Below are 12,080 nucleotides of genomic sequence, written 5' to 3' on the forward strand. Positions count from 1 at the left end.
CAGACACAGGATGCCTGGGGCAGTTGATCTCAGGTGGCAGGAAGTGGAGACAACCCGAATGCCCATAACTGGAGGGCAGTTAGTATAACACGGGACAGTCACACAAGGCAGCAGTTAAAGCCATGGAGTAAACAGACATGGCAACTGAAGAACACCTTAAAATAGAGCATAAGGGAAAAGTAAGAAACAGAATGAGAGCCATAACCACACCGACATCCATTAAAAACACATGCACATCAAACGGTAGGAGAGCACAGGCAAACAGAAGCGTCCACTTTGAACACAGCGGAAGCATTGCTATGGGGAGGAGGAGGAAAAGGGGGAGCCCTGAGGATACAAGGCAGGGAGTCTTTTGTTTTACCTAATGTTGACAGACAGTAGTTTCCTTTTTTTTTTTTCCTTTTTTGTCTTTTTTACTGACCGGTAACGGGATCGCAACCCTCAGTGTTGCGCCCGCACCGCGCTCAGCCAGTGAGCGGGAACCGGTCATCTCCACATGGGATCCGAACGCTCGGCGGGAGCACGCAGCGCACTCTCCAGTGCGCCACCGGGCCGGCCCAGTAGTTTCCTTTTCAATGCAGTTCCTCAGCAAAATGAATACCTATGGTTTGCCTCCCTAAGGTTTTTTGCATGTATTACACCTTCAACTAACTGAGCCCCCACACTAGGTGCCAGAGACAGCACCAGGTGGCACCAGCACGGAAAAGATGAGACCCAACCTCTGCCCTTGATGAGCTCACAAACTGGAAGGCTCCTGAGACAAGCAGGGATCAAACACAAACCATGCTGCACGATAGAGTTTAGCGTGAAGATGGGGAGAGTTTGTCATGGTAGAGGGTTACGCAGGGGAATGGCAGACTTAACAGAATGATCAATGGCGGCTCTGTGGGGAATGGTGAAGAGAGGATGAGCCTCGGAGCAGGAAGACACACAGCTGGCAGCATTACCAGGCTGGTTAACTTCTTCTGGGTAGGGTTTGCTAGTGGCCTCCCTACAGTCAACCAACCTGCTCCAAGCAGGAGACACCCACCCAAGGGACAGGAAAATATGGGCAAGACACAGTCCCCGAACTCGGGGAGGGCACAGCCCAGCCCAGGAAAATAGCAGTCGGGTCATTTTGGAAGAAAATATATCATTGTCACTTTTATAAATTTGAATAAATTAAGTTCCAATGTTGTGGCTAAATCAAAAAGATAATTTCCTAATCTGTGAGCAAGGCCTGCAGCCTCCCTCAGGTGCAGCATCCAGCCCCCGGGCACTAGAGAAACAAGACAGCAGCACTGGCACGCCCCTGACCACACAAGAGTCACTTAATAAACACCTGGGACCTTGTCAACCTCTTGGGTCTGGCTGACCCTGAACACTGCTTAAAGGCAGGAGCTTGTCATGAACGACCCCTCACAGCTCTTCCCACTCCCACAGGGACCTGGGAAGTTCCTTTCTTTGTTCTATGTTCTAAGCCTTCATGATCCCAAGAGAGAAATTAACCATAACTTGAAGGTAAATTTGCTCTTTGAACCTTACATTAAAGAGTGATCATCTAGAAATTATATCCTCTGAGCAAGCTTAGTAATATCCTGAAAAGGATCACACAGATAAACACAATTTACCTTGACAAACAGAAAAATTTTCTTAGGGGAAAAGCGGGAAGGAGAGAGGAAAAAAAGGGAAAAGCCCCAAAGCTAACACAACCCATGAGATCCAAACAGAAGAGGGAAGCAGCTGGCAAACGGATGGAAGAACACCGTGCCACTTCTGTTGGATGGTGATGAAGTCATCGAGTCTCTCAAAGTCAGAACTGCCTCCTCGAATGCATGTCTCCAGTCAGACTCTGATTAAAGTTGGTTGTCGAGGAAGGGGAATTCAGTTGATGATAAAGAGTCTTCACAACGTCTGAAATATTTTAGCCAGAATCTAAGGAGATTGACTCACCCAGAAAATTAAAGCTCACTGAACGCCCCTTGTAATGGCGTCAGCCAAAAAGTCAAATGCCTGTTATCCAAGTTTTTTTGAAGTTCACTGTATCACCAGCGCCTAAAGATTCCACTGTTTAAAGAACACATTCTTCCTACAAAGCAAAGAACGAGAAACTGCGGTCCCCACATGTCCAGGCGCCACAGGAAATCACTGACAACTCAGGAATGACATCACTGCCCAGTGTCTATTAACCAGGATCTCAGCTTCAACTGACCAGCAGGAAAAGTAAAAAGATATAAGGGCATCCCCCACCCCATCAGAAAAGGGCCTCAGATGAGAGGTTTGATCCTTAACCTCTCCTTAATTTTCCTGTGTTTCCTCTCAGCCGCTGGCAGTATGTACTGAGAGGAGATAAGGAAATCCAATGTCAGCTGCAAAAACTGCAAATGAGCAGGAGCCCTTGCAACTCCTGGTTCCCAAGGACCGGGTCTGTGTTTGCAGAGTTGCATCTGCTTCCAGGCACAGGCCACTGAAGCCGATTTCTTTTCAGACAGGACTTTTTTAGGGTAAAATGTGCAAATGGAATGAAATTCTAAATCAGCATGCATCAGACGAGGAAATAAGAGGTACAAACGTTGAGTATTTTAATAGGTTTGCGCTTCTCAGAAGTGTCTACGGGGAGCCCTGGAACTAGCCGTGGCTTGCCTGGAGCACGGAAGCTCAGTGCCGCTTCACCCCTGTGCAAAGTGGACTTCAAAGACAGAGCTGGAGGTTCAATTTGATTTGTTGATTACTGTGTGATGTCTACAACTTCCTCTCCCACCCCTACCTCCCATTTGGAAGGGTTTAGCTAAACCCTGTGTAAAACAATTTTGCTACTGAAATTATCTATTTTAACCAGTTCTTTTTATTCGTATGCCCAAAAGACGAAAACACAATCTTCCAGAACCTCTAGATCCAAGGCCATCATTGCTTGCCTTCTGTGCAACAAAAATCATAGCATAAAATAAAAGATGGCCTGCTCAAATTATTTGCTAAACACTGACTATGAAAACCAATTGTCTGAAAAACAAAAGACATCAGAAAACCACTGTCACCAACACTATATTTATTGGATAATTATAACGACCGCTTCACAGGACCACATCTCACACAACTGTGACAATCTCTGCTTGCCCCTAAGAAAATGGGGGTTGAAGGCTAAAGAAGAAGGACAGGAAATAAGAAGTGACAACTGTGATTCTTCTGAGACATGCTGCTAACAAATCCAAATGGGGGCATAAAAAAATCTCATAATTCATATCAAACACATCAAAACAATGATCTAAAAACTAAAATACCTTACGTGTATTCATTACCAAGTGGTCAGTTATTAACAATCATGATTTACATACACTTGCAAAATAAGGAGCCAAAGTAAGTGTTTTTGTTTTGTTTTTTTTTTTAAGAAGTTAAAAATGGGAATTTTTAGGGCTGTCTGGTTAGCTAAGTTGGATAGAGCACAGTGTTGTAACACCAAGGTCCAGGGTTTGGATCCCATACCTGCCAGCTGCCCAAAAAAGAAAGAGAAGGGGGATTTTTAGCTTTATGTTCATCTTAATAATGCAGTATCTAAATAACAGTTTCACTACCGCCCTCACCTGAACAACATCCATCTGCAAGAAAACGCATCATGAGAACAGAACACGATTAAGAACATTTTTCTAGCAGGGCAATGCTCTGCCCAGTAAGCATTGGAGAAGTGTGCCAACTGCCCAAAACAGTAAGAGAAATGTATACGCACCTTCATATGTTTCTAAGATGTGCACAGTGTCTCCTATCTGTAATGAAAGTTCATCCACTCCCCTGGCATCATAATTATAAAAAGCTGTTAAGAAAAAAGGTAAAAAAAATATATTAATAGAGGTAGAAGTGACTGTGCTGGGTTGTTTTTGTTTATTTTTAACATTGAAATGCATTCAGTCTTTGCCTGGATCATCCTCTCTGATACCCACAAAAGTAGCCTTTTCTTTCATAGACAAATATAAAGAACCGTTAGTTTAAGTAGGAGATATTCCTAACTACCCATAACACCAGACAACCATAAGTGAGCTTTACAATTGTCGTAAAATAAATATGATGTAAAATTTTCCATTTTAACCATTTTTAAGTGTACAATTCAATGGTTCATTACAGTCACAATACTGTACAATCATTACCACTATCTAGTTCCAAAACTTTTCGATCACTCCAAACAGAAACCAGTACCCATTAAGCATTAACTCCCCAATCTCCTCCTCCTAGCCCCTGGTAACCTCTAATCTACTTCCAGTCTCTGTGAACTGACTACTCTAGGTGCCTCATATTTGTAGAATCATACAGTATTTGTCCTTTTATGTCTGACTTCTGTCACTTAGCGTAATGTCTTCAAGGTTCATCCACGTTATATACCATGTACTTCATTCCTTTTTATGCCTGAATAATATTCCACATGAGTGAATGTTTGTAATAGGAAGAAAACTGAGAACAATGTTAACATTTTAATTGTTACTTCATATACCATCTTTTATTTCCACTAATAGATTTTTCTATTTTTCTAACTACCAACTGCACATGAACTGAATATCCTTTGGAAACCAAATTAATAAAAAAATTATCACATAGCCAATGTTGATATTAAGCCAACAGGCAAGATTACAATCACAGCAGATAAAAATATGTCCAATATAAGGAAGAAATCCTTAAAACTGACAAGGATAGCCAAGAAATGTCTGAAATCCCAAATGCTCATCGTGACATAAAGCTGTTCCTATTTTGCAAAAGGGTTATATTGCTCCTAGATAAGCATTTAAAAAGTCCTCCCATTAAACGCAATCACACTTTTGCTGAAGCATATGGAAGAAAGACAACTGTCACAGGCGTAAAAAGGATGTGACAAAGAATTTAAGGCCCAAAAAGGAATCAACTAGCCCGCCCTCAATCTAAAGAAATACACACACATACAGCAGTGTTCCTCTTGTGCAATGGTGTCTACCTAAAGGTGTGCCACAGTCAGTGTAAAACATCCTCAAAACCCCCAAATCTCTCACCCATCCATCCCGAATACCCCAGCCAGACCAGGCCAGCTTTAAGTGGCACCTTTACCACAGGGCATCTCTCACACTCTCCTTAACCCTGTCACCTGTACACTCCTCCTGCCAGCATGGCGGGCCTCCCACCACCTGGACCAGCACCCCTCACCATCCTTCCAACCACACACTCCCTTCCCTGGGCCCCTCTTCTGACTGAAAGAAAGAAGCTAGCCCGTCCCTGACCCATGTGGACCAACTCGCCCTCCCTCACCAACTGGTCCTCCCCACGGTGCAGCTGGTCAAGAAAGCCAGGCCCCAGGGTGTGCCTGCTCTCGCAGCGCAGGTCTGCTCCTCCGAAGCTCCATGGCACCGCACTACAATGAATTCCTTCTGCATCTTGCTCCGTATGAGCTGGCCTTACTGCAGAGGTGTGTGTTTCAATGTCCCCATCTATAGAAGCCACCGAGAGCAGAGGCCATACATCTTTCCACATGCCATGCGCACACCTCCAAGGACAGGGTGATGTGGTGCTTAGCTGTGTGAGGGCTGGCCTCACCCACCCCGAGGGGCCCGAGCTCCCGCAGCTGGGAAGGCATCCAGCACTTCAGACCCACGCAGCCTTCCTGTTGTCATGTCCGTGGTCTCTGGAGACAGACCTCTCTACCCCTGAAGACCTGGGTGGCCTCCAGCAAATGACCTATCCTCTCTATCTTCAGTGTTTCAACTTGTAAAATAGGGATACTGACACCTACCTCATAGAGTCATGTAAACAAAGGCATATATACAACACAAAGGTGCCTTAAAGAAAATAAAGCTGCTGATGGGTTTGCACATCAACTTGTAAAATAGGGATACTGACACCTACCTCATAGAGTCATGTAAACAAAGGCATATACAACACAAAGGTGCCTTAAAGAAAATAAAGCTGCTGATGGGTTTGCACAAAGGACAACCGTCAACGCGCAGTTAATGCCAAGGGCCTCTAGTGTGGTTGTAGGTGTGCTGTTTTCACTGCTATGAAGACTTCTGTCACTACCAGAATCCTCCTTAAAAAGCCAAAGCAAGCACACTACCACATATTCACAACAATCTTAAATTATCAAAAACCATATACAGAGAGGGAAAGAGAGAAAATTCTACTTTCTCAGGTCCTTTGCTATATTTTCCCCCAAATTCATAAAATTTCAGTGTTCTCAACTGAGAAAGATGGTTGTTAGTAGTTATTAAGTTTTTTACCATTTTATAGTGAATCTTTAACAAGAAATAACTGCTTCAGGTAAAGAAAGCCCAGAGCATATGCTAAACTTGCCCAGTTCAGCGTAACTATATTCTTCCACCTTCAGGAACCATAAATGCATTTACCACAGTTCTTAACAGTGTCCCTGCCAGCATGCCTATTCTGTTATAGATGGGGGGGGGACACATGTCAAAGATAAGAGAAATGAAATAAAAGGCGCATGTCAAGTGTGAATACATTCGGGCACACGTGAATTTGTAAAGTGCATACACGATTCCTCCTGTCGTGTTTCACCTTTCAATAGCCTAACCCCCCATCCCTGAAGTAGACAGTGAAAAGCAGTGGTGGAAATCTCCTACATGGATACAGAAGAAGCTTCAAATTTAACTGTGAGATGAGCCTAAAGCCCCATGATTATATAGATAAGAAAAAAAGAGCCACGGGGCCTTATGCACGTGGCCCCAAAGCACATAACAGCATCAAGATCACAACACGGATGGCCCGGCCCAGCCCTTTGCTCATTTTAGGATTAGTGACTAAATAATCCTGTATGTAAAGGCAAATTAAAAGACTCAACTATGTAAGAGTATTTAACAAGGGAGTGGGTGGGAGGGGGAAGGATGGCATGAGAATAATGGCCCCCCAAAGACGTCCCATCCGAATCCACAGAACCCGAGTATGTCATCTCAATGGCCAAAGGGGACACTGCAAGTATATCCCAGCTTACCTGGGTGGGCCAACACAACCACAGAGGTCCTTACAAGGGGAGGCAGCAGGGACAGAATGAAGAGGGAAGGAGACAAGGCCCACGCACTGCAAGACGGGACAAAGCAAGCCCAGGGGCGCAGCGGCCTCTGGAAGCTGGGAAGGCATGGAAGTGGATTCCACCCTGCAGCCTTCAACAGGGCAGCAGCCCCACTGACACCTTGCTTTTAGGACTTCAGATCTCCAGAGCTGGACAATAATAAATTTGTGTTGTTTTAAGCCCCTAAATTTGTGGTAATTTGTTACGGCAGCAAAAGGACACTAGTACCAGGAGGTACATGAAAGATAATTTAAAAGTGGTATTTTGTGGTTAATTTATCCCCTCCTTAAGGCAGCTGGAGTGGGAGTCTCCACTGTCGGACCTGAATGCAGACAAGTCTGGGGCCATGGTTCCCAATTCTTGAGTGACAAGAGAAAAACCAAGACAACGCAGGAAGATTTTAAAAGATAAGCCCAGAAGTATTCAATGTAAAAGACTATTTATTCCTTATTCTGATTATCTGACCCTTCGAAGTTGCTCCTTTTTAGCAGGTGAGGGCAGGGACGAGAAAAGCAGAAGTGTCTTCTCCTTTAGGAAGGGTGATGGTAACAAATGGCATCTGTATTGAAAATCTCTTCCCTGGACATCGTACAAAGATAACGGCCTTTTTGCTGCTCACCCAGTTTTTCTTCTTTGTTATTCTGATCTGTTAGGGTCTGGGAACAACTCCTCTAGAAAACATGGTCCTCGAGTCTCATTCACATCTTGGGAAGTGCGGCACTAGCCTCCTCAAATCCATCTACCTTTCTTTTCTAATAGTCTGGCTGTAGACGGGCGTCACTGGATATAAATGCACATCCACGTGAATCTCTCAATCCTGTAGTGCAGAGTCCAGGGTGGAAACTTGGCATGTTGCTTGTGCGCAAAGTGAAATGGGAAAGGAGGAAGAGAACAGCCAAGCACAAAGCTCTCTCTGGAAGGTGGTTTTTTGTTTGTTTTCTGGAAGAGCCGGAAGCAGTCCAGAGTGAGTAAGCATGTCGATCTTTTTCTCAAAACAAAAAATCAACTCTTGTTCATGCCTCATATAGCTTATGTGCATCAGAGACTTGAAAAGGCAAAGCCATCACCTCGGCTCAATGTCCTAACCTTAAAAACCTCAGGTTAAGGTCTTGTGACCTTAAAAACACCTGCCCAGTGATGTAAGGAAAGAACAGTGTTTCATAAGTCCACAAGGGAGGAGGATTTCCACCTGCAAAAATGTTATTAACAATATTGACGGTGATGCTGCTGCTGCTGATGGTGATGATGATATAATATTGAACTACCACAGATTCTACTATGGCTGCAGCTGCTGGTGATGATGGTGATGGTGATAATAATAGTGATGATGATCATGGTGGTGATGCTGGTGATGTGATAATGGTGCTCTTGATGCTGCTGACGCTACTGCTGATGATATAATACTGGGCTACCACAGATGCTGCTGCTACTGATGGTGATGATAGTAATGATAGTGGTGAAGGTGATGGTGATGGTGATAACGATGGTGATGGTGATAGTGATGTGACGGTGGTGATGATGATGGTGATGGTGGTGACAGTGGTAGTGGTGATAATGATGGTGATGATGGTGGTGATGGGGATGGGGATGATGGTGGTGATGGTGATAATGGTGGTGATAGTGATGGTGATGGTGACAATGGTGATGACATAGTGGTGGTGATGATGCTGATGGTGGTGATGATGGTGATGGTAATGGTGATGATGATGACCACGGTGACAGTGCTGATGATGGTGATGATGATGGTAGTGGTGGTGATGATCTAACAGTTTTGTCTGACATTTATTGAGTATATTCCATGAACCAGACAGTAGGCTACGAGCTTCACATGTTCAGACTAATTAATTTACCCCTCACTATAGTTCTATGAGGTGCATATAGAATTTTTCCCATTTCCCCACTCAAGAGTCTGCTCATATTCAAGGAGCCAAGGGAGAAGCCATAAAGAGCGAGAGGCCAGTCTGGATGGAGGGTCAGTATGCTAAAGCCCTGCACAGACAGTCTCTTCCTCAACCCTTGGCCAAAGACGGACACAGCCCTCTTGGGGCCTCAGACTACACTCCCGATGGCTCCCCCACAAATCACGTCATCCAGCCTGGATTCTCCAACAAGCACATATGTCCACGTATTCCCTCTCCACTCCTAAGGACCACCCACATCTAAAACATCACACTAATGAACTTCTCATTCCTTAGACAGAAACAACCCAAGTTAGGGTAATTCCAGAAACAAAAGGTTGATTTAACATTTGAAAACCAATCAATGTAATTTACCACTTAACAGAGTAAAGGATAGAAAAACCATATGATCAACTGAATTGGTACAGAAACAGCATCTGAAAAAATACAACTCCCATTCAGGGAAAAACCAAAATCCTACTTGATAACTTTTGTTTATTTGAGAAAATAAACACTACAGTCCATCAACCCACTTAGATGAAAACACCAAGGCCTGCAGAGGAGTTATGACTAGTTCAAGGTGGCACAGTGAGATGATGGTGGCCCTAGTACTCTGCGTCTTCCCTTCCAGACTGCCTCAGCACCTTTCATCAAGACATACAAACTCCCTTCTCTACTCCTCACCACCAGTTACCTTCCTGAAGTCTCATTCCCAAATACTGCACCATTTCCCTTGGCTTTCTGAATGACAGCTAAACCCTCCAGCACAGCATCCAAAGCCCTATGGGATCTGACTTCAACCCACTCCCGGCCCGGGCCTGAGCCTGCCACAGCTGCTGTTGCGGCTGGGAATGTCCTTCCTCCCTCCACTTCCAGCAGCCCCTCTTGTCTACAAGGCCTACCTTTCATTTCACAACCTTCTCCAGGTCCTAACTGAATTCTTTTTCCCCAACAATAAAGAGTTACAGGCATACCTGAATTAATTGCTGGCTCCTGAACTTTCCTGTAAGCTCTGTGCCATCCCACGACCTTGTAGAGTTTCTTTTCTACATGTCTGTCTCTCCCACCAGACCACAAACTCCTCAAGGGAAGTAAACATTTATTAATCATTGTATTTCCCACAGTAGCTAATATCATGCCTTGCAGGCACTCAATAAAAATTCACTGAACTTAACCAGATCATGAAGTATTCTTTCTTGTGCGGTTTGCCATAGAGGGAAAGCAAAAACTGTATTGTTTGTTCCTCTTCCAAATGCTCTTGCCCTCTGCAAAAAGATCCACAAGACTGAAACTTATTCAATCAATAAGAAAGAGACACAATACTAGCTTTGGGTCTTTTCTGTCTAATGAGACAACTCACCATTGGCACTCAGATACAAAACCTCCTTACAGCACTGATGCCAGTGTGGGCTCAGACACACATTACTTCTCAAAATCAGCTCAGCTAAAGAGTTTCTCTCTATCCCACACACCCTTAAAACATGACTTCAGGATTTCAAGTAGCAACTTAAAAGCTAATTAATTCTGTCAAAAAGTCAATTTGTGGAAGTTAATTGCTCTGTGTGTGATCTCATTCCCTGTGTCTTGCCTTCACTTGGGAAAGATGTTCAATGGCATGCATCTGACTGTGCCATCAAATGGACTGGGACCATGGCCCTGTCTGTGCCCATCACAGAACTTCAATCTAAAGCACCATCTGCCTGTTAAGAGTTTCACAAACCTTGCGCAGGTTTGCCTATCATGCCAGCAACACACACTCAGCCTTTCCTAAGCCTCTATCTGCTCCTACCCTGGTGCCCACTGAGCTGGCACTGGGGTTGGAAAGAGGAGTGGAGCCGGATGTAGCCCCAGGGAGGAAAGTCAGCCCCACAGCCTGGTCTCTAAGGAACAACTCTTTCACATAGTGGGCCATTCAGGAAATACTGCATAGAAAGAATGAGAATATTATATACATCCTTTGAACTTAACCCTGGGGCACAGACCAGCCCCCCACACCCACAGGGCGGTGAAGCTGGAGAACAAAGTCAACTGTACTGTTGTGACCAGCTCAACAACCAACATTACCAATAGTACTAGTGGGAATTTGGTGCCAGTAACCACAAGTAAAAGAATAAATGTATAAGGCAGCATTAGATAGCACCCATCAGGAGCCAGGTCTAGGTTTCCTAAGTGCTATCTTCAGCAAGAGATGGGAGCCATGCCATTATCAGTTTCTGTGACCTGTACCCTGATCCTTCCACCTCTCTAATTTGGGGGCAAATGCCTTAGGCAGGGCTAAGAACTCCCAGAGTGATGAGCCATACTCAATCAGAGCACTTACTATATCCTAACTGCAATCATTTTGTCACCTGTGTCCCCTCCACTTGACTGTGACCTCCTCAAAGACAAAACCTGTGTCTTACTTTTGGCAAGCATCTCATAACACCTGGTACACAGCAGGCCCTCTAACGCTGGATGGATGGATGGATAGAGGGATGGATGGAAGGAAGGAAGGGAGGGAGGGAAGATTATTAGAGCCTAGTTCCAATGGTGCACTTAAAAGGGATGTCTCTAATATTTTTAAAGTAGGAAATGGATAAAAATAATAAAGTACTTGAGAATAGAATAGCTATTTGAGATGATGTTGAATGTTCCTGACACAAAGAAAAGACAAATGTTTGAGGTGATGGATACACTAAGCACCCCAATATGATCACTGCACACAGTATGAATGTGCCCAAATATCACATTGTACTCCATAAATATATACAATTACCATAGAACAATTATGGAAAAATAAATTAAAAAGAAAAAAAGAGGGAGAAATAGAGAGTAGAATACTGCTTACCAGAGGCAGGAAAAGGGAGCGGGGAGCTGGGCCAAGGAAAGGTTGATAAACTGCTACAAAGTTACAAAGTCACAGTTAGACAGGAGGGATAAGTTCTGGTGCTCTAGGGTGACAACAGCTAATAATACTGTACTGTATATCTCAAGATAGCCAAAAAAGAGGATCTTGAATGTTACGTAACCTGTGGAATATACTATAAAGCATATGTACTTCACAGTTTTCCAAAGCCTGGTTTTCCAAAGCCTTGCAGTTTCAAATATTGACCTTGTGGAGGACTGGAAATTTTCCTCAGGCTATAAAGTCTCTGGTGTAAGATAAAGATTTGTGGCACAGCAAGGTTGCTGGC

General features: G+C 44.1%; 1 protein-coding gene across 1 annotated transcript in view; it reads right to left on the reverse strand.

Moving 5' to 3' along the window:
- The window catches only part of LOC103604765 (dedicator of cytokinesis protein 1), a gene marked incomplete at its 3' end in the record, with an annotated part of 96,949 nt that extends 92,781 nt beyond the window's left edge, over window positions 1-4,168 (reverse strand). The window contains exons 1-2 of the mRNA XM_008589333.1: window positions 4,165-4,168; window positions 3,701-3,784 (exon numbers count right to left, since the gene is read on the reverse strand). Of these exons, the coding sequence (XP_008587555.1) occupies window positions 3,701-3,784; window positions 4,165-4,168 (88 nt within the window). The remainder of the gene's footprint in view (window positions 1-3,700; window positions 3,785-4,164) is intronic.
- Window positions 4,169-12,080: the final 7,912 nt, after the last annotated feature.

Source organism: Galeopterus variegatus, unplaced genomic scaffold, assembly GCF_000696425.1.
Source record: "Galeopterus variegatus unplaced genomic scaffold, G_variegatus-3.0.2 Scaffold5379, whole genome shotgun sequence".
NCBI lineage: Eukaryota > Metazoa > Chordata > Mammalia > Dermoptera > Cynocephalidae > Galeopterus > Galeopterus variegatus.